Below are 27,926 nucleotides of genomic sequence, written 5' to 3'. Positions count from 1 at the left end.
GACCGGGTTAACGGTGGCCGAGATTAGCTGTTCACGGACACACGGACACACGGACACACACACGGATACACGGACACACGGACGGACACGCGGACGGACGGAGTGCAAAACATACTCTCCCCACATGCCTTCGGCCTGGTGGAGACAATAATAATATGTAGTGTACTTTACATTCAGTGGCCATGCAAGACACCAACATGCTTGCTGGAAGCAGTTAGGGGTTCAGACAGTGTGTTGCACAAGACAGCTACTCTACCTGCTGATCCACTGAAAAGATATGCCAGACACTATGCTTTTGTTGGTTTACACGGAGGGGTTGAATTTCTCCCATTCGGTTCGGTCATATTGTGTTGCTGAGTGCACTCAGGCCAAACATTCCTCTCCATCTGTCATCAATTCAAATGTATTATAGTGCCATATCATCAAGTTGTCACAAGACACTTTAAAATGTAGAGCAGAGACCCCATGTCTCTGCTTTGGGGCGGGGAATTCAATTCAAAGGAGCTTTATGTTCATGAGAAAACGTATGTTTATATGCCAAAGCAAGTGTCGAAATATAATAAATAAATAAAAATGGGCAAAGTATACTACTGGAGGGAGTACAGCATTGTGTAAACAGGGCTATGTCACATTGCGTTGTTGTTATATATACATGGTATAAAGCTTTTTGAAGAAGAAAAAATAGCACCAATCTTTTGTAGAAGCGTAAGCAACATCATAATCAGTAAAACATGTTAGGGAAAAGCTTTCTTAAAACTAATTTTGGGCGGGAACCCCTTTTGGTGTTTCAAACATTATGTTATAATTTAGCTATTGAAAAATAGCAGATCTACAACTTGTAGTTCATAGTTGTAAAACTAAAAGTGGTCGGCGCGTCTGGCTCAGTGGCTTCTTCGGCTCGGTTATGTGCACAGACTGCCAGTGCTTCCTCCTTTCTTGCTCTGTGACAGAGCAAGTCTGCTAGTAAAAATAAAATACACACTCAAATGCATAAAGTATTAACCTTCTAATTCCTGTATGGATCGGAAGAAAATAGCGTTCTAAACGTTAGTTGAATTGAGGTATGTTTTTTTGCTAGAGGCGCCTAAAAGTCGCTAGGGACGCGCGCATATCCAACCCCTAGCGACAAACGGAATATACGAGGTGCCGAGAGAGGAACTGTGGTATTGTATGAGGAAGCCTGGAGTGACGTAGAAGTATGTTAGACTGGTGCAGGACAAGTTGTAAGACAGTGGTGAGGTACTATGGGTGTGACAGAGGAGTACAAGGTGTAAGTGGGTCTGCAGCAAGGATCAGCACTGAGCCCCTTCTTGCTCACCATGGTGATGGACAGACTGACAGATGAGGTTAGGCAGGAATCCCCATGGACCATGATGTTTGCAGTTGACATTGTGATCTGTAGTGAGAGCAATGAGCAGGTAGAGGAAAATCTAGAGTCTAGAGAGGTGGAGATATGCCCTGGAAAGGAGACGAATGAAGGTTAGCAACAGCAAGACTGAATACACGTGTGTGTGAATGAGAGGAACCCAAGTGGAACAGTGAGGTTACAGGGAGTAGACATAAAGAAGGTGGAGGACTTTATGTACTTAGGGTCAACATTTCAGAGGAATGGAGAGTGTGGAAAAGAGGTGAAGAAACAAGTGCAGGAATCAGGATCAGGAACGAGTACATCAGAGGGACAGTGCATGTCAGATGTTTTGGAGACAAAGCCAGAGAGGCCAGGACACGTACAAGGTGCATAGGCTGGCTTCCCTTGGGAGTGGGGTCTGTCTGTGGTCTTTCTCTAGTGCAAGGCTGTGTTCACTGATTCTGTACCTAGTCAAGTCTTTCATAGCAAATACATAGTAAATAGAGTACATAGTAGCCAATGGTTTTCGTTTTTTCTCCCGTCTTTCCAGTTCCACTTGCTGTCTTCTCTTGCTTTCTCCCTTTTATGGTCTTGCCCTGGGCTGGCCTTTTATGAATGATTCATGTTTTGTTGCAGGTGACAGAGTCTGTGTCAGAAAAATAGGTCAGGTACCAAATCTATACTGTACAAGTGTACAGTGTGTACACATGTCATACATATTTTAGTCACAAGCCACTGTCATTCCTAAAGATTGTATTCATGGGTATACTAGACTCTCTAGTCTTCAGTCTTGTATAGACTAGACTTAATTGATTAATACTATTTGAGTAAACTTGCAGGCCATACTCAAAAATATTAAACCCCCCACAGGCAACTGAGATGTTGCATTATTTAAGACATGAGAGTAAAGGGAAGGACAGAAAGAGGGTCTTATTTCCCTCATGGCTTGTGACAAGGACGGGCTATATTTCTGTCAAGATATGTCAAAACACAAGTCTCGTCACTTGGCCGGACGCCAGTTTATTATTTCATACAAAGACAGTCTCTTCCCTCACCCGCCCACCCTCGATCTCTTTAGGAATAAATAACTGTACTTAGTCATTAATGTGCACCATTCAGCCACGGAATGACACATTGCCATGAAATGTTGTAATTGTTCTTCCAAAATGCAAGTCAAAATAACCCTTTAAGTCACAAGACGTCTTGTTGTCGTCTTGCACAACTCTCGTCTGTCTTCCGCCTTTCTCCTCTCTCTCCTTTGTCCCTTTTCCTTTGGTTTATTGTGGATTAATACACTGCATTCTTTTGATTTGACTGCATTTATGTTTTCACAACACAAAACGGATGCCTAGACATTAGATTTTCTGGAAATTTAGTTTAGTCAGATATTACTCTTTAAAAGAGTCAATAATGATTTACACAATGTTTTTGTTGAATATTAATTGCAATTGCAATTGTCTCTATTTTGTTTTTTCTTAAAAAATTCATGATAGTGGAATTAAATCAAAACCATATACATGTGGGGCACAGGCTTGCTACCTCTCATTCACTGACAAAGAAAGAAAATTAATAGAGCTGCAGTTTACTTTTTGCATACAGTGTGTACATCATTTACACACATTTACTGTCTTCTTTTAGTTAGCAAGAAAATGTATAATATTTAATTGAAACCAAGAGACATTTTCTTATCTTATAGATACAAGGTTATCTTCAGCCGCTGATTTGGCACACACTATACTGGAGGGCACCTGAGGCCCTTGTAGTATTTTCCCTATGAGTGGCTGTCATGTAAGCATGATGTGGAAGGGTTACAGTGCTCATTTGTTACGTGTCTTATTCTTTTATGAGAATAACAATATTGCAACCTTCTTTGTATTCCATTCTTTGCATTGATTTATTTCTAACTGTGAACTTGCAGAACCTTTGTGATGAAGCAGCTCCCTTTCTCCATGTTTGTCTCACCGTCTCCAATCATATGTTTTTTTTCTCTAGCCAATGTGGCAGCAGCTGCAGGTGGCTTCATCTACTTCCTGAGCTACCTGCCTTACTTGTTCCTGTGGCCACGCTATGACCTTCTGAGCCATACCCAGAAGACGTCTGCCTGCCTTATTTCCAACGTAGCCATGGCTATGGGTGCCCAGCTTATAGGAATGTTTGAAGGCAAAGGTAAGGTGAACACATAATATACCTTATGCTATCATCAAAGTGGATTTGGTCATAGATGTGTGTTGAAGATCAATGCAAGGAATTGATTAGAAATGCCACGTGAGCGTTGTCTGGGTAATATATAGAGGCAAAACACAAGGCAGAAATATGAATTCAGTTCCTGGCAGCGGTAGCTCCAGATTGTCTGGGGAGTTCTGACAAACGCAACTGGCATTTCTTTTGCGAGTGGGAAGGTTGACCAAGGGTCTTTGTTGCTACACTAGTGGCCCCTGCTGGGTGGTTAGGTTGCCTGCTGAGTGAGGAGGAGAACAGGAGGAGATAGCGTGAAAGACAGAAACAGTTATACACTTTAATATTGTTTCTATACAGCATAGATATACATTTCCTGTCCTGTCCTGTCCTGTAGGAACGGGGATCCAGTGGTCCAACCTGTTCGACTCGGTGACGGTGGACGATGACTTCTCCCTGGCTCAGGTCATGGCTCTGCTGCTGTTGGACGCCCTGCTGTACGGGCTGGTGGCGTGGTACGTGGAGGCCGTCTTCCCTGGGGAGTACGGAGTGCCTCTGCCATACTACTTCTTCATCCTGGTACGCGTTGACGCCCTGACACATGCATGACTTGATGACGCACCCTCTGCACACTCGCAGTCTTTTGTACTCATTGAAGCTATGAGTTCAACACGTTTGCATGTTTTCACAATTATTATAATCTTTTAAAGCTAAAGTGGCACAGATGTGTTCCAGTTCTTAATGGGTTAAATTGGGCATGAAGGATATGGTGCATTTCTTATGACTTCCAGGATGTAGTGTGATTTTTACTGGAAACCATAACCTCTTTTTAAGTATTACAGTTAGGACCAGATGCTTTGTCCGTCCGTCTCTTTCTCTTTGCAGGGCAAATGTTCAGGGGACGGCTGTCTGGTTAGCGCTGTGTTTGTTATCAGGCCTTTGTGAGGGTGTAGTGAAAGTGTCTCAGACAGGGTGACACAGATAAGGTTGTGGTGACTCGTTCGTTGGTCACAGGAAGTCTTTGCGCTCAGCTGGCTGGAGAGACAGGAAGGTCCAGCCAAGACAAGCGAGGCTTATCGTTAAAACTAGGCAACACGCTCACGAAAAGGAAGCGCTTTCGCTCGCATACTGTATATGCACTCATAAATAAACATGCAAGACCCATTTCCTGGCACTGCCGGAACTTCCAGAGACTGGGCGTGGAATGAGCAGACTGCAGAGGCGTACTTCGCTGTATAGCCATTGTGTTTGTTTGGTGTGCCTTTAATTGTCCAACTGAGAAAAAGGATTCTTATAAACGCAAATGTCCAACTTATTCCCAGAGTGACCTCTCGCAAGTGACCTCTCTAATCAGAGCTTGTCTGGTCACAGTTTCTTATTGTTGCTGTTGGGCAGATATCTCAATATATATATTTTTTTGTTTTTTTCATAAATCAATGCCCTATTAAATAGGGCATTGATTTATGAAAAAAACAAAAATAGGGCCTATTTGATACGTTGATACTAATTATGAGACAGTGTTGTGTAAAGGTACCAAGAATATATATATTTTTAATATTTGTTAAAAAGTTTGGAATGTAGTTTCTCCTTACATAGTAAGAAGAAACACATCCATTACAAAGGCAGGTGCTGAGCCTAAGAAAAAACAAAGAAAAGAGCGGAAAAACTGCTCGCCCGTTTAAGCTTCAGTTTAAAAATGATTTATTGCACTCGATGACTGCCCGAGTGATGTTCTGAGCCACACACTCTGTAGCTATCTGATGAAGAGTGTGTAGGTCAAAGTATCACTCGGGCACTCAATGTGAGCAATAAATCATTGTTTTAACTGGAGCCCAGCAGTGTGCAAGCAGCTTTCTTTCTTTCTTTCTTTCTTTCTACCCTAGAATGACTTCAGACATCACGTGGTTAAGAATGTCTGTGGGTTTTATAAATATTAAACCAATGAAAATTATTAACAAGAGCTTGTGTAATAACTACATTGAATCCAAGGTTTTTTTTTTAGATGGCAGAACAGTTCCAGAGAGTTTTATCAGGCGGGATTCTTGTATAGGAGGGTGTCCCCAGCTGTGTCGATCATTACCGGCACAATGCTAGCAACGTCAGTCAATGGTCTGTGACCTTCTATATTTCCCCCCCGCCATTCTTCCTCTGACAGGCCATTTCCTCAATGTTCTTAATTAGAAAAGGGCAATTATATACATATAGCTTTGTTGTTGGAGGCATTAATGTGTTCCTAGTATCGTTGGTTGCATCCTGTAATTTGTCCTGCCTATCTCCACAAGAGGATGTAACCAATATACAATGCATGTGTTATTCCATAGAAGTTGGCCTTTATGCCTGATGTGTCGTTTTAGATCACACAATCTGTCTTTGGAAGATGAATAATTGGCAGTTAATTAAATTGTGAAACACTCAATGACCCCTATACTCATAGATCGGGCATGTAGTAGACACAAACCTTACTTCCACTTTGAGTGATGCAGACTGTGTGCACTGGTCACACCAGTCCTCACAGTTAACAGCAAGGCAAGGCAAGGCAATTTTATTTATATAGCACCTTTCATACTCAAGGCTATTCAAAGTGCTTTACAGAATAAAAACAAATACAGAGTGCAACAGTGCACTTTAAAATGAATACAGATTATAATAGATACAATTACATTACATTACAACAGATACTCCCACCTTTAATAGAAACACAGTTAATTGGGATATGCAATGTTAAATAAATACGTTTTTAAATTTAACTTAAAAACGGCTATGGTTGGGGATTTTCTAATGTAACCTGGAATGCTATTCCAGGTCTGTGGTGCATAATGGTGGAATGCTGCTTCACCATGTTTTGTTCCAGCTATCGGGTGAACTATCAGTAGGCCAGCCTCAGATGACCTAAGGGTTCTGGAGGGCTCATATGGCTTCAGCATGTCTGAGATGTAGCTGGGCCCAAAGCCACAAACAGATTTATAGACAAGTAATAAGATTTTAAAATCAATTCTCTGGGACACTGGTAGCCAATGTAAGGATTTTAGGATTGGTGTAATATGGTCATATTTTCTAGTTTTTGTCAGGACTCTAGCAGCAGCATTCTGAATTAGTTGGAGTTGACGAAGAGCTTTGTTTGAAAGTCCTGTGAGCAGACCATTGCAGTAATCCAGTCTACTGGAAACAAAAGCATGTATAAGTGTTTCTTAGCACTCTTAGTTTACTAACCAGCGGGTCGTTAATATTAATGTTTCACACTCTTATTCAATAAAGGTTGTCGATTGTGCACACTCACTGACATCCACAGTACCGTTTACTGTGAGCTTTGCCCTTTTGAACTTTGTTCGCCTTGTGAAGGATATTTGGCAACGTTCTTTGTAAATTTGACCTGTAGAACATTAGTCTATGGGTCAATCCTCCAAATGTGCAGGTTGGTGCCTTGCATGGTTTCCCCTGCCAACGGTGTGTGTCAGTGTGAACGGGTGAATCCCTATCCCACCATCTCTATGTCTATGTGTCCATCCCCAGCCCTCCTACTGGTGCAGCAGCCCCCACATGGCTCTGGTCAACGAGAAGGAGGAAGAGGAGGACGCAGAGAAGGCTCTGAAGGGCGAGTTCATGGAGGAGGAGCCAGCCGGACTGGTCTCCGGGGTCAAGATCAAACATCTGGCCAAGGTGACCACTGAGGCCCACAGGCTCAGCACGGCCTGTTGATTTTAATCCCATTATCAAGGGCACGGATGGAGAATTCTACCATTAAATATACCAAGGGAAGTGGGTATCGGGTAGGAATAATTAAATTACTGCCTTAAAACAAGAGTCCGCGAGTGCTGGTGTTTTCTCTTTTAGAGATTACTTTTTGTAAAGTTTGAAGTGGGTAAATAAGCAGCAAGGTTAATCTGGCCTCAGGCTAAGTGGTGGTCTCAAGAAATGTGTTTGTAAATTCCTTTTTCGATTTTGGCTGCCTGTCAGGAATTTACGTTGGGCAACAAGACGCGGCAGGCTGTGCGGGACCTGACGGTGAACATGTTCGAGGGACAGATCACTGTGTTGCTGGGACACAACGGGGCCGGAAAGACCACCACGCTGTCCATGCTGACAGGTGACCATCTTAAACACTGATACATGAATAAACTGTGTGTGTGTGTGTGTGTGTGTGTGTGTGTGTGTGTGTGTGTGTGTGTGTGTGTGTGTGTGTGTGTGTGTGTGTGTGTGTGTGTGTGTGTGTGTGTGTGTGTGTGTGTGTGTGTGTGTGTGTGTGTGTGTGTGTAGGGGGCAGGAGACGGGAAGCGAAAAATATTTAAATTGCTTTAACACCTGTTGCTGCAATGTTCTACACCTAGAGCAAGGGTGTCAAAACAGGCGTCCAGTTCAGCCCACGGTATGCCTTTGAGAACAAAAGAAAAAATGGGTGCTGGTGGTAGACTACTTTGGAAAACAATAGAGTAGTTAAAGTTAACTGCTCCACTGTGCGTGACTGCTCAACTCATGATCCAACTCCTGAGTGACCCAGTTCATTTCCCCTCTTTGCACTCAGTGCAAAGAGGGGAATAAGTACAATAGGTACAGGAATAAGTACAACATGGACAGGTACAGAACAAAATCGTTTAGAATAGATTGTCTTAAGTTACCAAACTCACATAACAATGCAAAATTAAGTGTACACATGACCAAAGTGTTCAAAAGTGGACTAACACATGCAATGGAAAATGTATATATTTTCAGTTCAAACTAGCTCACTATCTATATACATTCCTGCCATTTTTTTGGTCTGAAAGTGGGGGTGCAAAAGCATTCATTTGAGTACCATAATGCAGTATAGCACGGGAGCAGCTGCAGTTTACTGACTTTGCACAACTGCTCAGGCATGAGCGGTGTGGAAACGTAACACCGGCCGGATGCTGTAATGTCTTTACCGTGATGTGTGTGTCCTCGTTGCCCAGGGTTGTTCCCGCCCACCAGTGGACGGGCCTATATCAACGGTTACGACATCTGTCAGGATATGGCTCTGATCCGCCGCAGCCTGGGCCTCTGTCCTCAGCACGATGTGCTGTTTGATAACCTGACAGTCAGGGAGCATCTGCTCTTTTATGCACAGGTACGCACGCACGCACACACACACACACTACACAAGGCGTTCGACTTGCACTAGGGGTGGAAAATATAATCGATTTTTGGATTAATTGCCATTGTTAATCGATTCACAAATAAATATTATTTGATATTATTTTACAAAAAAGCTTTTTTGTTTATTAGTCACACAGTGAGGAGTAAATAAATCATGTATTGGCATCGCGATGCATCGGTAATCAAATCGTATTCGGATTGTAGCCCAATTAATCAGAATTAATCGAATCGTAGCCTAGCGATTTCCACCACTAACTTCTCATGGGTTAATTTGGACAAAAGCCATTAGTTTATTCTACTTAATCTGGTTACTTTTCCCTCTCTTCCGCTCTTCCTTTGTGCAGCTGAAAGGCTTCCCCAAAGACCAGATCCCGGCTGAAGTGGACCGCATCATCTGCATCCTAAACCTGGAGGACAAACGCCACTCCCGCTCCAAGACCCTCTCTGGTGGCATGAAGAGAAAGCTGTCTATTGGCATCGCCCTCACTGGAGACTCCAAGGTTAAAACACATTAGTATTTGTATATACCGGTAGTCTCTTTCGGGTGGAAACTTCATATGTCCAAAACTGTTACTTTTCAGGTTTCAAATTCAAAAACGTCAAAAGTAGTGGATCAACAAGCTCGAGTGGCGTTTTGAGCTCGCAGATCTGCTACATTCAATGTTTTGTGTAACGTGGTAGTATGATCAAGTAGACCATTAATTCTCTGTCTCTGTCTCTGTCTCTGTCTCTGTCTCTGTCTCTGTCTCTGTCTCTGTCTCTGTCTCTGTCTCTGTCTCTGTCTCTGTCTCTGTCTCTGTCTCTGTCTCTGTCTCTGTCTCTGTCTCTGTCTCTGTCTCTGTCTCTGTCTCTGTCTCTCTCTCTCTCTCTCTCTCTCTCTCTCTCTCTCTCTCTCTCACACACTCATATCCAATGTCCAGGTGGTGATGCTGGATGAGCCTACGTCGGGCATGGACCCGTCAGCCCGGCGCGCCACCTGGGACCTGCTGCAGGGGGAGAAGCGCGGCCGCACCATCGTACTCACCACGCACTTCATGGACGAGGCCGACCTGCTGGGAGACCGCATCGCCATCATGGCGGGGGGAGAGCTGCAGTGCTGCGGCTCGCCACTCTTCCTCAAGAACAAATACGGTGAGCACACCGATGGAGAGTGGAATGAAGTCTGGCAGACGGAAAGAGAAGAGAGACATTTAAGATTAATTCTTTGCCATTTGTATTGGTTTTGGTAGTATACAGTACGATTGAGCAGTGGTTCTCAAATGTTTTCCTGTACGGTCGCTCAAATTCATAACATAATGTATTTTGCTGCAGACCCCCAACTGAAAATGAATTGTGCCCCTGGGGTCCCCCGACCTCACTTTGAGAACCACTGGGATAGAAGAGAGCAAAGTATGGTTGACACAGGCTCATAGTTTAGATTGATGGACATACCTTTATTGATTGTTGTCACCAAAGCACTCAATAGTGGATGTGCTTAAAGCCTTGGCTTACACCATAATGATGGTAGGCCAGAAACAGTGGTTCTGTGTGAGAGAGCTTTATTTCAGGGAATTGGAATTTATATTAAGGGATCACTGAAGACCCTTGACACTGTTACTGCTGCTGTTGTCTGCTAACGATCGGCTGAAGGTTTGTTTTGGCCTGAAGGTTTGTAGGAGGGTGGGACACACAACGCAACACACACACACACACACACGTCACACACACACACACACACACACACACACACACACACACACACACACACACACACACACACACACACACACACACACACGAGTGGTGTGACAAAGACAGTCCTCCGGTATGTAATTGTCAAAAGAAAATATGAACACGCTGTAATTCCTTTCAAATCAACCCATCAGGTGCTGGGTACCACATGGTCATTGTGAAGGATGCTCTTTGCAACGTGTCTGAGATCACCCGCCTGGTCCGCATGTACGTTCCTAACGCCACGCTGGAGAGCAGTGCCGGGGCAGAGCTCTCCTACATTCTGCCCAAAGAGAGCACCCACAGGTGAGACTCTGCCCAGTCTGCAACTGTATCTTGCATGCACAGACTCACAATATCATTACAGTTTAGCCGTTAGGCAGATGATCGCATCCAGTCGATCCAGAGCGACTTACAATAAGCACGGTAATCACATGCCTCAGTAAACTTTGTTTATACCTCACAGGCATCAGTCTAAACAATAATACTATCAAAATAATAATCTATACAAAGAAAACGATCAAAGAAAAAGTAATAATGACTTCCGGTATGAGACGGTGCTGATCAGTCGCACGTTTGCTCAGCTCCGCGTCAAGTCTGAAATAAACTATGAAATAACACCTTTCAAGTTTAAAATGCTAAGAAAAGATGCTGCAACTCTACAATAGTCAAAGGTACTTATAATGCCGCCGAAAAAGCAACCCACGAAGAAATCCGACCTTAGGAGTGGAAGCACGCTCTTGCCTGTGAACAGCGAGCTGTTTGACACAAACCCTGACGCTTTGTTTACTTCACCAAATCCAAGTTCAAGTGCAAAGACTGCCGGTGGTGACGAGGATATATTCAGCAGCGAACTATCAAACATGAGCGACAACGTGAGCTCGGGAGACATTCTCAGAGCTATAAATGAGATGAAAACGGAATTCTCTTCTAAGTTTGAAAGTATCCTGTCTGCGGTGAATAACGTCCAGATCGAAGTGAAAGAATGCGCCGAGCGCGTCACCCAAGCTGAAGGCCGCATTCCTGGTGCAGAGGATAACATCACAGCCATGCAGGCTACCGTCGCCGAGCTGCAGATAAAAGTTTTAACACTCAATTCAAAATTGGTTGAATTAGAGGGCCGTAGCAGGAAAAATAATTTGAGATTAATAAATCTACCTGAGGGGGCAGAGGCCGCGGACCCCTGCCTTTTTTGTTCAGGTCACCCCTGCCTTTTTTGTTCACTGAGGCCTGCCTTTTTTGGACCATGCTTTATTAGGCCTATTATTATTATTTCCAATTAATTATTATTATTTTCTTTCTTTGTAAAAACGACGGATCAATGTATATTGGACTGCAACATTACAGCTGGTACGGCGAAATGTATCGCAAGTGCCTAATGACGGGCGGTGATCTAACCATGTTTCTTTTCTTTTTCTCTCATTTTCGTTCTAAAGAGGTTGAATAGGTTAATCTAAAAATTGAAATGAACTGACCTAAACTCTTTTGGTTTGACTATAGACATAATCTTGTTTATTTAGGCTTCTTATTACATTTGTAAACTATTGACATTTCCTTGGATATGCAGGTAGCCTATAGGCCGACTCTCGCGGCTTGCGTTATGGCCTCCGATCCGATCTTATTAATAATCTTTAACGCATCACGCATCTCACTGCCTGAAAACACCGGGGCTATAGGGGTTTAAACATAATTTTCGTAGAACGTGAACAATCATAATATTGGTCTGGTGTAGCTGGAATGCAACTGGCCTACCAAAATAAAGCTTTTGTTATTTAATATCCTTGAGGTACATGTATTTTACTTTCCATTGTAAAACAAGATCTGTTTAAGTTTGTTTATCACGACCTGAGCATATAGGATGCTAATTAAGGAAGGGGAGGGGAGGGGAAGGGGAAGAGAGAAGGGAAGAAAAAAGGGATTTTTTTTAAATTAGATTAGTTCAATCAAATTGACATTATTGAACAGGCCTGTAACGATTTAAAGGTGCTCCACCTATAATGTAGCTTCTCTACCTTATGTATTGAATCATACACTACCTAAGGAAGGGACTGATTCCATTTTCTTTAATAATCATATATTTTCCCTTTCTTCCCGTTTTTATTTTTATTCTTTGTACTATTGGTAATCTAAGGTATAATTAAATATTACTTTAAAGGACAACTTTAGTTTTTTTCAACCAAGGTTCATGTTTTAGGTTGTTATTAGAGAAAGTAAAAGATGCGTGTTACATTTGTTTCATTTGCTGCTTTCTTTCGTTTTAGGGATTTTAGCTGTTTCTGACAGGGGGGCGGGGGCATTCGAGCATGGTGCTAAATATGTATTATTTTATATAATAATATAGCGATTTATTATTTTATTATTTACTATAGTCCTACTAGACCCCAAGAAATTACATCTGGCCACAAAAGTTCACAGGATCTACTGAATATGAAGGTAGCCTATACTGGGGGGAAGCCACACTGTAATAGGCTCAATATGTCAGTTTGACACATTCAGTAGATTCCGTGATCTTTTGTGGCCAGATGTAATTTATTGGGGTCTAGTAGGACTATAGTAAATAATAGAAAAATAAATCGCTATAACATTTTGTAAAGAAATACATATTTAGCCCCATGCTCGAATGCCCCCGCCCCCTAAAATCCCTAAAACAAAAGATAGCAGCAAATTAAAAAAAACTTACACTAATCTTTTAGTTTCTCTAATAACAACCTAAAACATGAACCTTGGTTGAAAAAAACTAAAGTTTTCCTTTAAGGGTTTATCATTATTATTGTTTATTATTATTATTATCATTATTATTATGACTTATTACTACCACTATTTTTCAAGCCGTGGTTCAACCTAGCTTTAACACCAGATTAGTGCTTTTCCAAAATAATTATGTGACCATAATGGGGTTTTGAATGGCTATCACAATTCAGTTTTTCTTGAGGTGATTCTATGAATATATAAACTGCCTTTAACTTTTTTGGATTGACTATAGACAAAATCTTGTTTATTTAGGCTTCTTATTTTTTGGAAATGATTGGCCTTTGCTTTGTTGGCTATTTAATATCTTTGGAGTATCTGTATTTTATCTTCCATTGCAAAACAAGATCTGTTTAATTTTGTTAAATACGACCTGAATTTATTGTATTGTATGTACTTGTTCCCTACTTGTTTCCTTCCTTTGAGCACTACCGTGTACCGTGTATCATAAACAAACAATAAGTGCAGACACAAAGCCGGTGACAAGTGTTAAGGAGAGGAGGTGAGTCAGTCTGTGGAGGAGGATTGGCGGTCATTTCAGTCCAATGACATTAATTAATTACGGCATTACACTCCATTCTGGACTAATAGATCTCCTACGCACAATAAAGGTGGACAGATAGGACACGCTAGCTGAGGACAGCGAGTGTTCCATTTTGAACGTGTCTCATTAACACCTCTCAGTGGCCCAGTATGTGCTAAACCTGGCGAGAGGCCGGAGACAGATCGTTCACAGTACATGTGCACGATTGCTGTTACCGCCGCGCTGAAATCAATGCTTCTATTCCTGTTTCCGTCATCTTTCTTTCTCTCTCTGTAGAGAGACGAAACTATTATGGTCTTGGTTGGTCATTCATTTTTTTCTTTTTTCCTCACTTTGTTTTTCCGGACACTTCTCTCACGTGTATACACAATTACACACAGCATGGTGTATCTCACCATTGTTTTATTTCCGTTTTGTCTTTCAGCCATTCTTATTTGAGACTCATTGCTGTGTCAATATGGTTTGATTTAAGCCCATGCATTTTCCAAAATGTCAGAGATGTAAAATATTTTCTATCCTGATTTATTATAACCCAAATGTTTTTGACATTTTTCCACTCTGTGTCTGAAGGCACTATTGAGCGATCCATTTAAAATCTCAGTGGGATACGTTCCGCAGTCTGTTTTTCTTTTCTTTAAAAGAAATGACTGTGTTGTTCTCAGGTTTGAATTGCTGTTTGCTGAGCTGGAGATGAACAGGGAGGAGCTGGGCATCGCCAGCTATGGAGCTTCCGTAACCACCATGGAGGAAGTCTTCCTCAGGTATGTTGGCACAGTTTGGATGCCGTGTCAAAGGAAAGTACTCATGTTCCATGATATAAACAGGGAAACCGAGAGGCGTGCATAGCTGATAGTTGAGCCACACCACCATCTGGTGGACTAGATGGCTAGATGTATGAGAAAATGTATTTTTATTATTGATATATATATTTCTTTAGATTGATGCCATCAAAAGTGAACATTGAAGAACCAATTATAATGTACAGTGCTTACCGTCCTTCAGTGTCCTGTATGTATATAACTGCAGATTAATGACAAATGTATAGGTTTATGACAAATGTTGTTTGCCGTATGTGTTTAGAGTGGGTAAACTGGTGGATTCCAGTTTGGATATCCAGGCCATCCAGCTGCCCGCCCTGCAGTATCAGCACGAGAGACGCTCTCACGACTGGACCACGGACGACGCCAGCAGCATCAGTGGAATGACCGACAACACCGACTTCACAGACAGCGGCACGCTCATCTCAGAGGACTGCTCCAACATTAAGCTCAACACAGGGGTGAGTCTTTATTAAGGAAGAACACATTGCAACGTTTCGACCGACTAGGTCTTCATCAGGCAAATATTACAATGACAGAAAAAAGAGCAAATATATACAAAAATCATTGATTAATGATCATGCATAACACCTGGGAGTGGGGAAGAGCACAGTAACCTAGACCAATCCCAGATCGACTTTTGTGCATATATATACGGGTAGTCTCATGTGCAGGGGAGACATCATTTAGCAGCATACCATACGTCATGTCATTGTACACACTACATATGTAGGAGTTGGCAGATTGAGTACAGCAGCAACAGAGCGACTACTGTACATACAGAATTGCAATCATGTGTGGCAGACTGTGTTGTCATGGCAGCCTGTTAATTATATTGTATTAACCTACTCTACCATACAGATTGGTCATGTTTTATTCATTGAAATAAGCCTTTTTTTTCTTCATGAAGCATGACACATCTTCACGTCTCCAAGTCTTAGAGATGAAGACCATTGCTTTTTCGTTTTTGTTTTAAATCAGTGGTTCTCAACCAGTGGTACCGGGACCACCAGTGGTCCTTGATGGGGTTGCAGGTGGTCCCCAGCTAAATAATGGGGAGTTGGTAACCAAATGGACCCTTATAGATCTTTACCTAAGTTAAATTATTGTTAAACATCTGCATTACTTAACCCATTCTGGGCGGGAACCCCTTTTAGTGTTTTTAAGCATTATGTTATACTTTAGTGCCGCGCTACGAGCTTGTAGATGTAAATGTGCCGCTAATCTTTGAATATATATTCTTTCAGAGCAAATGTTTTTTAACTCATAGCTTTGTTTCTGGGGGGTCCCTGGAACAACATATTTTCAGATGGGGGTCGGTGGCCAATTACATATATTTTTGGGGATCCTTGACATGAAAATGTTTGAGAACCGCTGACATAGAAACATGTCAGCGGTTTTTCAGAAAACTGGATTTAGAACGCATTCGTAGACTGAGGTCTAAATGGGTTAATTTACAAGAAGTCTACACAATTAGAGAATGTATAAGAATTTTTATTTTTATCAACATTTGCCCGTTATCTCCTATATTACCACATACTGTACATTTTTGGGTCTTTAGAGGCTAAATGTCATCAAATGGTGGTCTGTGGCTTAAATGCAGAATATATAATGGACCTTGATATGAAAAGGGTTGAAAACCACTTTTTTAACACTTGCGTGCCTTTGATCTGCTGCACACCAGGTCCGATTATACATGCAGCAGTTCTACGCCATGTTCCTGAAGAGAGCGCTGTACAGCTGGAGGAACTGGAAGGTGATGGTGGCCCAGTTCCTGGTCCCCCTGGTCTTCACCGCCATAGCCCTGTTCGTGGCACGCTCCCTGCCCAACCACCAAAGCGCTCCGCAGCTGAGGCTGGCACTCAGCCGCTACGGCCACACCAGGGTCCCCGTGGCCCTGGAGCCCGGGGCTGGACCCCTGGCGGCCGCCCTCGCACGCGCATACGACTCCCAGCTCACTGCGCAGCTGGCACAGCTCGTCAACATCACTGGTGGTAAAGCGTTCAAATCAGACCTCATTAAGTAAAATGTAAATACGTTTATGTTTGCAGATGAATCTTGACGCTGTCAGGCAGAAACCTTATTTTTTCCGGGAAATTGAAAATTCCAATCGATTCAATGTAGTTATTATTTCGTCTCCAGCTCTTCTTACTACATTTCATTGGTTAAATTCATAAACCCCACAGACGGACTTAACCACTTTAAACCTGGTGAACCTATTTCAGTATTTTGGGCATGTCATTATACAGTAGGTGTTCATTTTCATAAAAATAGCCCATCTACGAGCTCACAACACATCACACAAGCCTTGGTGGGCTTGTAGATCAGGTATCTTCTCTACTTTTGCGCAACACCATCTATGAGTCATTATAAAACAAGGCATAAACATAAAAATGTGAAATATGGAGATACAAGGCGCGAAATGCATTGTAAGCTTGTAAGATCTGCTATTTTCAGAGCCCCTTTTAGTTCTACTGGATCTCTTCTCCACTAGTCCCTCCTTAACATTTTAGTCAAGTTTTTATTTGTTGACGAAATTGACAATATATTTAGTCATAGTTTTAGTCGTCATAGCTTAGTTTTTTTATTTCGTTTTTATTTCGTTTCAGTGAAAAAAATATTTTTCAGTATTAGTCACTGTCGCCCCCCCCCCCCCCGCCCCCCCATCTAGACTTCACTGATTACATCCTGACCCAGGCGGAGGCGGAGGGCGGGGCATTCAACGAGCAGTGCGTGGTGGGCGCGGCCTTCCGCGGCAGCAGCAGTGTGTTTGCCGAGGCCACGGCGTACTTCAACAATGAGGGCTACCACACCCCGGCCACGGCCCTCATGATGGTGGACAACGCACTGTTCAAGCTCCTGGCAGGACCCAACGCTTCCATCCAGACCGGGAACGACCCCATGCCACGCAACCTCTCCGAGATCGCCCAGAGCCAGCTCACTGAGTGAGTACGAGCCCCTGCGGCTGGGGCTGGGGGTGGGGGGGTTATTGATGGCTGTCGCCACTTTCTCACCGTTTTCTTTGTGCCCGTTCTCTCTGCAAATCCTTTTTTACCTCCTCCTCATCTTCACCTCCCCTCTCTCCTGCCTCCGCGTCCTCAGGCCTCAGACTGGCTTTGCCATCGCCATCAACCTGATGTACGGCATGGCTTCGCTGTCCAGCACGTTCGCCCTGCTGCTGGTCACGGAGCGCTCCATCAAGTCCAAACACGTGCAGCAGGTCAGCGGCGTCTACCTCTCCAACTTCTGGTTCTCCGCCCTGCTGTGGGACCTGGTGAACTTCCTGCTGCCCTGCATCCTCATGCTGGTCAGTAACACCATGTTTACTCATAGGGCTGTCACCATTACACATTTAACACATTGTGTGCCCTTTCAACATTTTCAAAATAGTGACCCAGGGTGCCCAATGTTATTTTTGACATTTTATTTATTTTTTATAAGAAATTAAAAATAAATGGGTTTTTTTCAAAGACGTCCACAGACACCACATAGCGGTAATTCCAAGGACGTCTGTGGATGTCTTTGGCACACATTGTTAAATTGACGAGTAATTGTCACACAAATAATTGTGATTAACGATTTAGTTGTTTGTGGCCTTGAACATTGGAACATGTGAATGAAGAATACATTTCTGTTTGCCTGATCATCAAATGACAATTAACAAAAATATACAGAGAGCCTCCCCCTGGCCAGCCAGGGCGCCTGATGGAGGGGAAAGGAACTAGTTGGAATAACGTGTTCCTTCCACGCGCTACGTCCAACCAGGGAAACTCCCCCCTGTCAGATGCAAAGGAGCAACTTGGACAGTTCAAGTCCGTTGCTCTCCCCATGTTGGCGGAGGGTGTGTAGAGCCCAGGATCACATTAGATAATTGACACAGGGGTGAAAAATGGGTTACAAAATTGTGGGATAAAGATTATGAAAAAAAAATGAAAATCCTTCAACATGGAAACGATTAGAGGATTATGTAATAAATGTGCCAGGCCTTTGTTCACTTCCCTTGTAGGGATGATGCCACATGTTCACAGTAAGATCTTTGGTGCTGATAAAGACTGACAGTGTCAAAGTCGACCCTTGTTGTTGCAGGCTAGAATTAAATGAACATTCGGAATTTTGATGGATTAGGTTTTGACAGATACGATTTCTTCTTGATAAAGATATGTAAATGCCATTGGCGTGGCTGTGGATCTCTGATGTTATATTGATCAGTCTCGGCCAGATATGGGCCTATACGTCTTGGCCTGTTGGCAGAGTGCACGAGAAACCTGGCGCTGTTTGTTTGTGAGATAAGCCACAGACAGACACACGCCACACCATGAAAATGACAATGAAACAAATTGCATTAAATAAACTACATTTGAACAGAGTTATATTAAATTATTAAATGATGAAATGACCAAAGTGCAAAGAATCAATGCCATTGTAAAATAAAAATCACACACACAAATCACAAAGTTGAGCTTAAGTGGTTGATGTTCATATAATGTTTCAGTTCTCGTTTTCCTTGGTTCATTCTCCTCTACCTTCCTCTCTCTCTCTCTCTCTCTCTCTCTCTCTCTCTCTCTCTCTCTCTCCTGCGTTATCATCCATCCTCTGTCAGGTGGTGTTCCAGGCGTTTGCGGTCAAGGCCTTCGTAGACAACAACCACCTGGTGGACGTGCTGCTGTTGCTGCTGCTGTACGGCTGGGCCATCATTCCTCTCATGTACCTGCTCAGCTTCCTGTTCAACACGGCGGCCACCGCGTACACACGCCTCACCATCTTCAACATCATCTCTGGCACAGCCACCTTCCTGACCGTCACCATCATGACCATTCCAGGTGAGTGTCGCGGTGGTGGGGGCCAGTTGGATGTTCTGGTACCGTAACTCCAATGGAAATGTTTCTAGTTCTAACAATGGGCATCACAAACGATTGGAACAAGATAGAGTTGCAGATGCTTATATACTGGTAGTTGTTTATAGCAAGATATTAAGCCGTAAACACAGAAAACGGTAATTGAGCTAACACCATTTTTTCATCCCTCCATCCTCTTGATTCCCTCTTCCACCAGAGCTGAAGCTGCAGTACATGGCCAATCTACTTGACAAGGTGTTCCTGATCTTCCCTAACTACTGCCTGGGCATGTCCTTCTGTCAGTTCTACCAGAATTACGAGTTCATCTCCTTTTGCACCTCCAATCCGATTGCCCAGATCATCTGCACGATTAATAGTGAGTAACATCCACGAAACAAATAAAAAATCAAAACGGATAGTTGACGGAAGATTACAACAGGACAGAACAGAAGGGTACAGCAACAGTACACATCAAGAGCTCAGTGGCCTTGTGGTTAGAGAGTCCGCCCTGGGACTCGACTGGGAGGTCGGGGTTCGATCTCCGATCGCACTCAGCATCAAGTGTTGGATTGGGTAAGTCCCTGCATCATGTCCAGGGGGTGTACTTGTACATCAAGCTGCCTCACGCTAAGGAAAGAGGGGATAGGCTCCTGCCCTATGGGCCTCATGGCTCGGCAAGGCTTACTTACTTACTGAGAGAAGATTTTAAAAATCTATGTTCTGGGCCGATCTAATATTGAGGAGAAGCTTGGAGCCAGCCAGAGCAAAGGCTCGACAATCACCCCTGTTGTTTTGCTTACATCTTGGGACAACCAGTAGCAGCTGATCAGCCAAACTTAAATATCTAATTGGACTGTGGCGGTGTACGAGATCAACAAGATGGGGAAGAAACCAGCCATTAAAACAAATAAATGCAAATAAATGCAAGTGAAATCATGGAGGCGGTGGAGTAGGCAAGGACCGGGGTGAGGTGGTCATGGTGCTTTACTGATGTCTGGTCAATCATGACATATGAAGAGCTAGAGAAATCCAACTTATTCGAAATAAAATCACTGTCTCAAGCTGTTACCGGGGAAGATGGGCCTTTACCTTGGTTTAGTATAGAGAGTCTCAGTTAAATAAATTGGTTAGAACTACTGAGCTGATCTATGTATGAAATTAGAACGCAAAGGTCATGTCAAGGTTATTGACAGAGGAGCTGATATTGGGTGTTTAGAGGGCCAAGTGAATTGGAAGTGAATTGGACTGCAATTTATAATTTGGATCTGGCTTTTGTTAAAATTTAGGAAATTTGTGTCCATCCAGGCTTTTTACAATATGTAAGGCTAGCAGAGGCTTGAATGAGTCATTGTTGTTGGCTGCCAGAGACATGTAGATTTGGACATTGTTAGCCTAAATAACAAATAGCTAATTCTGTGCCTTGAGGTAAAGCCAGACGGAAACTTCAAATCATACGGTGTTGCTCCTTAATTGGGTCTGAGATGGTAAAACTGCAGATTGTGAACCCCTGTGTCAATGCCCGCCGTTGCCCTGTTCCAGACATCACATACCAGGAGAACTACTTTTCGATGTCCGAGCCTGGAGTCGGCCGTTTCCTGGTGTCTTTCTCGGTGCAGGGCGTGGTCTTCATCACGTTGCTCTTCGTCATCGAGCTGCAGTGCGTCCGCACCCTCCGCCGCTTCCTGGGCTCCCTGGGAAGAAGGCACAAACAGGTAGGAGTGGATGAATACCCTGCAGTAGTCTGATAATAGAGGGTATGCACATGCATGAACTGAATGGCAGATCGAGTGTCAAAGTGAATTTAATGTAGTTTAAAGTCATTTAATTCAATCAAATAGGACTTTTCTGTGTGGATGTATAGGCTGTCAAGGCCAGAAAGTAGTTTTCTGTCACTCAGTAGGCGTTCCCGCATAACTTCCGGGTATGATGATGATGTCACGCGCATAACCTAGTCTATACTATGGGAAATGTCTCACTTTATGCTGGTGATGGGTCAATACTCAATGTCAATTAGCAGCTACTCAAGTGTGTGTGTGTGCGTGTGCGTATGTATGTGTGTGTGTGTGTGTGTGTGTGTGTGTGTGTGTGTGTGTGTGTGCGTGTGCGTGTGCGTGTGTGTGCGCGTGCGTGTGCGTGCGTGCCCTTTACCATGCTCGTTAGCTACCCGTGATAACAGACGCAGCGCTGCTTCCAGAGGACAGGGATGTGGCGGACGAGAGGAAGAGGGTTCTGGAGTGCCAGCCTGTGGTGGAGTCCATGGTGGGCAGCCCACTCATCCTGCAGGAACTCAGCAAGGTAACGCAGGACTTTGAAAGGCACTTCCCCAACCTGGCAACCTGTGTGCCCTGAAGATATCGTACGTGGCTTGAAAAAGCGAGCACTCTAGATCAGTAGTTTTCGACCCTTTTCATACCAGGGACCATTATTTATTTGGCCTTTGAGCCACGGACCACCATTTGATTAGATTCAGCCTCTCGGACCCAAAACGTTGAATATTTGGTTGTCGTTGGATAAGATTTTGTCCACGATTCCATGCGAACAATTCTTCTACCTTCTCTAATTGTGTAGACTTCTTGTACATTAAGTAATGCAGATGTTCAACAATAATGTAACTCTTGAGAGCGTAAAATGAAACCAAATGGACGCGTACCCGTATTTGGTTTATTTTTATGCTCTCAAGAGTTAAACATATTTGGTTTAGCCTGGGTTCCAGCCTGATTTGCTGCGTTCCGCATGTCTGAAATGTCACTTTGACTTGCGAAGTGACATTTCAGACCCGCGGAACGCAGCAAATCAGGCTGGAACCCAGGCTACATTTGGTTACCAACTCACCATAATTTAGCTGGTGGGGACCACCTGGAACTCCCTCATGGACCTGGTGGTCACCGGACCACTAGTTGAAAACCACCGCTCTAGACGAGTGGTTTACAGTACGTGTGTATCGGTTGCACGGTTCTGGTAGAAATAGGTCTTTTAGGAAGGAAAACCCAGCAGCAGCGAATGCATAATCCGGCAACGGCATGAGACGGCACTGAGGTTTCCACCCGAGGGAGACTATATAATATTTATATAAAATAGTTATTAACCCATTGACCCACGCCAGAACACAATCCATTGATTGATCATTAAAAATAAACGTGCTCTGAAAATGCTCGTGGACCACCCATCCAGCAGCTGAATGGCTGCTGTGTTAGACGTGTGGTCAGGTGGATGTCCCGCAGATTTTCTAATGGGTTGGGAACCACTGCAAGCACCGGGGATTGTGTAATATACCCATATATACTGTATGTATGTATGTATGTATGAATGCATGTACAGTATGTCCCCTCAAAAGCATAAACAGAACTATCTTCAGCCATGAAAGTGAAGTTAAATTGAGGCCACTGCGACTGTGTTTTGGTGCGATATGAAATATGTGCTTGTGTGTGTGTTTGTGTGTGTGTGCGTGCGTATGCACTTGCATGTGCGTATGCAATGCATGCGCACCTTTGAGCATATTTGCCTGTGGGAGAGAAGATTAAGGAACCACTCATGACAAAATAGCGTGCCTCAGTGTCTGTGCTAACGTGTGCGTGTGTGTGTGTGTGTGTGTGTGTGTGTGTGTGTGTGTGTGTTTAGCTAAGATACTGTATGCCCAGGTGAATGACATCTGCCGTTATCTCCGTCTCCCAGGTGTACAGTAGCGGTGAGACTCTACTGGCGGTGGACCGACTGTCTCTCGCTGTGGGGAAAGGAGAGTGCTTTGGTCTGCTGGGCTTCAATGGCGCAGGAAAGACCACCACCTTTAAGATGCTGACTGGGGACGAGAGCGTCACTTCTGGGGACGCCTACATTGACGGATACAGCATCCTGAGCGATATTAAAAAAGTGAGGGAGATGGAGGAAAGGGATTAGAAGCAGTGATTCTGTCCGTAAATGCAGTCTGGTTGATTTGAAATGTCACTCTGGTGTCATATCAGTTATCGAGGGAATCTCAAAGTGGCTTCCTGAGGATAAAATTGATTTCTCGCAGATCGACTTCAATGAGCGTGCTGTGAATGCAGGCAGGCGCATCATTTTTCAAGAACAGAGTTTTCTGTATATGTATGTACTGTCACGGTCGAATCAACCCGCTATGCACATTATCACGTAACGCTATCTACACAAACGGCACTCGTGTCTAGGTTTAATCCTATCACATGGGGGGGGGGGGGGGGTCTGTGGGCTGAAGCATATCAAAACGGTGTTCTTTGAATTGAAAAGGTTCAGGAATCTCTTTTTATAAGAGAATAACAAAGATTTTAAATGGACAGTATTCATCATTCCATCTCTGAATTGCAGGTGCAGCAGCGCATAGGCTACTGTCCTCAGTTTGACGCTCTCTTGGACCACATGACAGGAAGAGAGACTCTGAGTATGTATGCCAGGCTCAGAGGAATACCGGAGAAATATGTGTCTGGTTGTGTGGAGAACGTCCTCAGGTCACTGCTGCTGGAGCCCCATGCTGATAAACTGGTCCGCAGTTACAGGTACGCAGAGAGACTTTTCCACAAATCAGGGTTTGAACTGTACGCCATTATATATATATATACATTAACCCTGGTGTCCCTGGTGTCTCAGAAAAAGTTGTAAATCTTTCAAAAATAGCCAAGATAGCTGCTCTACAAACTCCCTTCCCGTTGTGATGCAACACGTGAGCTTGTAGATATGCTATTTAGTTGTTAGTTGTTCCACAAATGATAAAGGAATAAAGGATATTAAGAAATATTGGCTTGGTAGCTCATGGTGCCATTTCTTTCCACGGTTGCAATTTAGCTGCCTTCATTGGTCAGCTGCTGTATAACACCTAGGGAAGATATGACCGGCGACGAATCACTGCAAGCTTATAAACCTCTCTGTCCTTTTATCACTCCCCTCATGAATGGAAAATGGCTGATAAATATTATGAATGTGATCCCCTCCATTCCCTGTTGGTCTGTGTATAGTGGGGGCAACAAGAGGAAGCTGAGTGCAGGCATGGCTCTGATTGGTGGGCCTCCGGTCATCTTCCTGGACGAGCCTTCCACTGGTATGGACCCTGTGGCCAGAAGACTGCTGTGGGACGCTGTCACACGCACACGAGAGTCTGGCAAGGCCATCATCATTACCTCACATAGGTAAACTCTGTTCCCTCATCACTACCTCACATAGATAAACTCTGTTTCCACTCTTTTTACTTCGGCTTTATACTCCATTTAGCTTTTCACTCTGTTTAATCGGTCTTTTCACTCTTAATTTAGCTTTTAATTCAGTTTAATCTAGATTTTCACTCTGTATAGTGTAGCTTTTCACTCAGGCCTGCTCAGCATTAGAACATTACAGCATAGCATCATAAATGAAGACCATCTGTTGTGAATGTGAACTCAATGAACTTCTTGGAATGGTTGAAATGCACTTTGTATGCAGACACGCGCACGCACGCACGCATGCATGCACGAACGCACGCACGCGTCTCTGGTCTACTGGTTTACTGATTAGCCACTTTAAGGCCTACATATACATACATATATACTGTATCATACTGTATGCAGATCTGTTATTTTCACTTAAAGTGTTGATAGTAGGGAGTTTAAAGTGTTTAAAAACATGTGTCATGCTCTAACACTCATTTATACCTTTCCCTCTGGCTGCGTCTCACTGCAGTATGGAGGAGTGTGAAGCCCTTTGCACCAGGCTGGCGGTCATGGTCAACGGTCAGTTCAAGTGTCTGGGCAGTCCCCAACATCTGAAGAGCAAGTTTGGCAGTGGCTACACCCTGCTGGCAAAGGTGCACGTGGAGGTGGACCTGGAGGACAGTGACCTGCAGCTCTTCAAAGACTTCATCGAAGGCACCTTCCCAGGTCAGAAGGTTTCTCGGTTTGACAGTGCAGGCTCAAGACAGTCCAGAACGTTCAGCACACTTAAAGGGAAGCCGTCCCCGTTTTCAAAATGGCCGCGATATATTTGCTGTGGGGCTAACATTCCATTCACACTTCCATAAAGTGTCTCTGAAAAGCTGCCAAAGTTGTACTGAAATGTTTAATAACTCTAAATTATGTCATTAGTGTACAATGTGTGAATGTCCTTACTAACAGTTCAAGATTCAAGATAGCAATCTTCACTTTAAAAAATACTGTATGAATGGTTGATGTGACTACTGCGTAGCCGGCGTAGATGGATCATAATGGACGTGTCAGGCCAGTGTTTGCCTACGAAATGCACAGAGAATGGCCAAAATAGACAGATTAGACATTTCTGTCAATGTGTACGTAGGTTGTGTCTTAAATATTGCTTAAGCACATTGGACATTTGACAAAAATGGCAAATCTACAAGCTTGTAGATCAGCTATTCTCACGGAAGAGATTTTGTATACAATTTAGGTATTTAGCAAGGTCTTAATCCAGAGCGATTTACAGTAAGCGAGAACAACACATGCTAATACATCAAATACATTAGTAATAGTCATCATCAAGGATCGTAAATAAGCTAATAACCTAACATCCGTCTAGCAACAGTAGTCTGTAAAATTAAACGATGGGAATATACTCGAATGCTACAGTATGTCTACGTTCAATTACATACGTTTAATAGGGCAAGTGCTATGGCAAGGGCTAGTCTGAAGATGTGTAGAGGGGGTAAGGATTATACAGCCCTGGGGGACCTCAATCAGGATTAACCCATTTAGGCCTGACCTCAACATTTTAAAACAAATCTTCTAAATCCTCCAGTTTTCTGAAAATAAATATTTTCACGATTTTTCAAAAATAGCAGACCTACAAGCTCGTAGCGTGCCACTCGCTTGTGGATCTGCTTTTTTCAATAGCTAAATTATAACATAATTTAGCTATTATTCCCGCCCAAAAAGGGTTAAAGTGGTTAAACTATGATGATCACTAACAATGAAGTGAAATTCATATCGACAGAAACAAATATTTTGACATTGTTGTACAGATTACCACTCAGCCTAAATGGATGAGGAAATGTATTTTGACCAGATAGTCTCTCTCCCACCACAGGTAGTCTACTGAAGGATGAGCACCATGGCATGGTGCACTACCACTTGACTGACAAGACTCTCACTTGGGCACAGGTAAAATGGCTTGTACATAAAACCTGCATGTCATTTCATTTCTGATGTTAGAGCCCCCTCTAGAGGAGAAAACGTGTAATAAATGCCACAATGACACATGCCATGAGCGATCCAGGAGCCTCGACCTCATAAAACCTTACATACTGCTGCTAGCACCTTTAAATGTATTTACCCAACACTTTCATGTTTTTTCTCCAAACCCACCCACCCACCACAACTAGGTGTTTGGCACCCTGGAGGCAGCCAAAGAGAAATACCGTATAGAGGACTACTGCGTGAGCCAGATATCACTGGAGCAAGTGTTCCTCAGCTTTGCCCAGTTCCAACACTGCACAGAGAGCAGGAGGAAATAAGAGAAGAATGAAGAGGACATCCATCCGTCCATCGGGTCCCATCCATGTTCCACGGTGTGCGTGGACGGTCTGTGTTTTATATATACAGTTATACTACTACATATGTGCGTATTGGACACACAACACACAGGCCTCCACCGCTGTGCGGTTGCAAGAAGGAGGCTAGAGGTGCCGTGGGCCTCTGTTCGTTCATGTGGCCGCGTATCTTTGGCTCTGTGCGACCCTTTGGTGGGATTCGACCGCCGAACATCAGCCTCAAGCCTCAATCATGCTATTTCTTGTTATTGTATAAGGCAAAGTATGAAGCAACGGTTGTAACTGGTGGGAATGGGGTCAATTATATACCAAGTAAGAAAAAAAGAAAATCGAAAATCTTAAATGTTGCACCTTTTATGTGAGTTTGAACTTTGAAGATGACCACTGGAAAATGTAACTTCACCGTAAAATCCATGGTGTTGATTTTACTCTGAGAGAAGTCCAAATAGAACCAAATGGACCATACTTTACAGGTCCATTTGGTTTAATTTGTTTTCAGAGTTAAATGAACACTGAGGATTTTACTGTCTAGGTACTACGCTGCTTTATTGTTTCACTGTGTATGACCGACGACTTAACAGTGTGTGTACTTTTATGCGTGTAGCCTTTCTTTGCTGTTATTTATATATTTTTTGTTTTATCGCTTTATTTTTGTGTTTCTGAGAATGAATGCTGTTTTTGACATTGTTGATTACAAAGAGAGCATAAACCATGACACAGCCATCGGTTGTCCACCGTTAGCCTTATATAAAAAATGAGGGTTTATCCCGCCCGATACTTGATAATGCCTGATCATCCTTAAAAGTCGCTTAGTGTTTTTGCCAGGTGTAAATAATATAACATATTCATGGTACTTGAACCATTTACCCGTTAAGAGCTATTTCTGGATGTGTACCGGGTGCATTCGTGAATGCATGCCTGAATTACTACCGTACTTCTAAAACTGCATGGCATTGGGAACCATTGAGCAAACACTGGAAGCTCCGTTCCTGTCGGAACGAAGACTTGACCTCAAATTACATTTAGCACATTTTGAAAAGAGGGCATTGAGCATGACTGATGGTTTACCACATGTGGGGGAAAAGGATCCTTGGCTTCTCTTTTGTTTTGCCTTCCAAACAAATCTGCAGCGGCGTGTGTGATATTGTCATGGAAACTCAGT

At 43.3% G+C, this 27,926-nt stretch overlaps 1 protein-coding gene across 1 annotated transcript in view; it reads left to right on the top strand.

Annotated features, from left to right (window-relative positions):
- The window catches only part of abca3b (ATP-binding cassette, sub-family A (ABC1), member 3b), a gene marked incomplete at its 5' end in the record, with an annotated part of 46,499 nt that overhangs the window by 17,108 nt on the left and 1,465 nt on the right, over positions 1–27,926 (top strand). Inside the window, 23 exons of the mRNA XM_083778974.1 lie at positions 3,341–3,514; positions 3,921–4,102; positions 7,034–7,180; positions 7,478–7,607; positions 8,449–8,603; positions 8,977–9,132; positions 9,553–9,763; positions 10,498–10,648; positions 14,297–14,395; positions 14,715–14,913; positions 16,137–16,446; positions 17,124–17,397; positions 17,555–17,759; positions 19,053–19,272; positions 19,505–19,663; positions 20,827–20,999; positions 21,448–21,582; positions 22,960–23,154; positions 23,608–23,795; positions 24,252–24,422; positions 24,949–25,145; positions 26,302–26,375; positions 26,597–27,924. Of these exons, the coding sequence (XP_083635100.1) occupies positions 3,341–3,514; positions 3,921–4,102; positions 7,034–7,180; positions 7,478–7,607; positions 8,449–8,603; positions 8,977–9,132; positions 9,553–9,763; positions 10,498–10,648; positions 14,297–14,395; positions 14,715–14,913; positions 16,137–16,446; positions 17,124–17,397; positions 17,555–17,759; positions 19,053–19,272; positions 19,505–19,663; positions 20,827–20,999; positions 21,448–21,582; positions 22,960–23,154; positions 23,608–23,795; positions 24,252–24,422; positions 24,949–25,145; positions 26,302–26,375; positions 26,597–26,728 (4,037 nt within the window). The 3' untranslated portion in view covers positions 26,729–27,924. The remainder of the gene's footprint in view (positions 1–3,340; positions 3,515–3,920; positions 4,103–7,033; positions 7,181–7,477; positions 7,608–8,448; positions 8,604–8,976; positions 9,133–9,552; positions 9,764–10,497; positions 10,649–14,296; positions 14,396–14,714; positions 14,914–16,136; positions 16,447–17,123; positions 17,398–17,554; positions 17,760–19,052; positions 19,273–19,504; positions 19,664–20,826; positions 21,000–21,447; positions 21,583–22,959; positions 23,155–23,607; positions 23,796–24,251; positions 24,423–24,948; positions 25,146–26,301; positions 26,376–26,596; positions 27,925–27,926) is intronic.

Source organism: Protomyctophum parallelum (genome assembly GCF_964188405.1).
Source record: "Protomyctophum parallelum genome assembly, chromosome: 13".
Lineage (NCBI taxonomy): Eukaryota > Metazoa > Chordata > Actinopteri > Myctophiformes > Myctophidae > Protomyctophum > Protomyctophum parallelum.
This window is presented reverse-complemented; position numbering and strand designations above follow the sequence as displayed.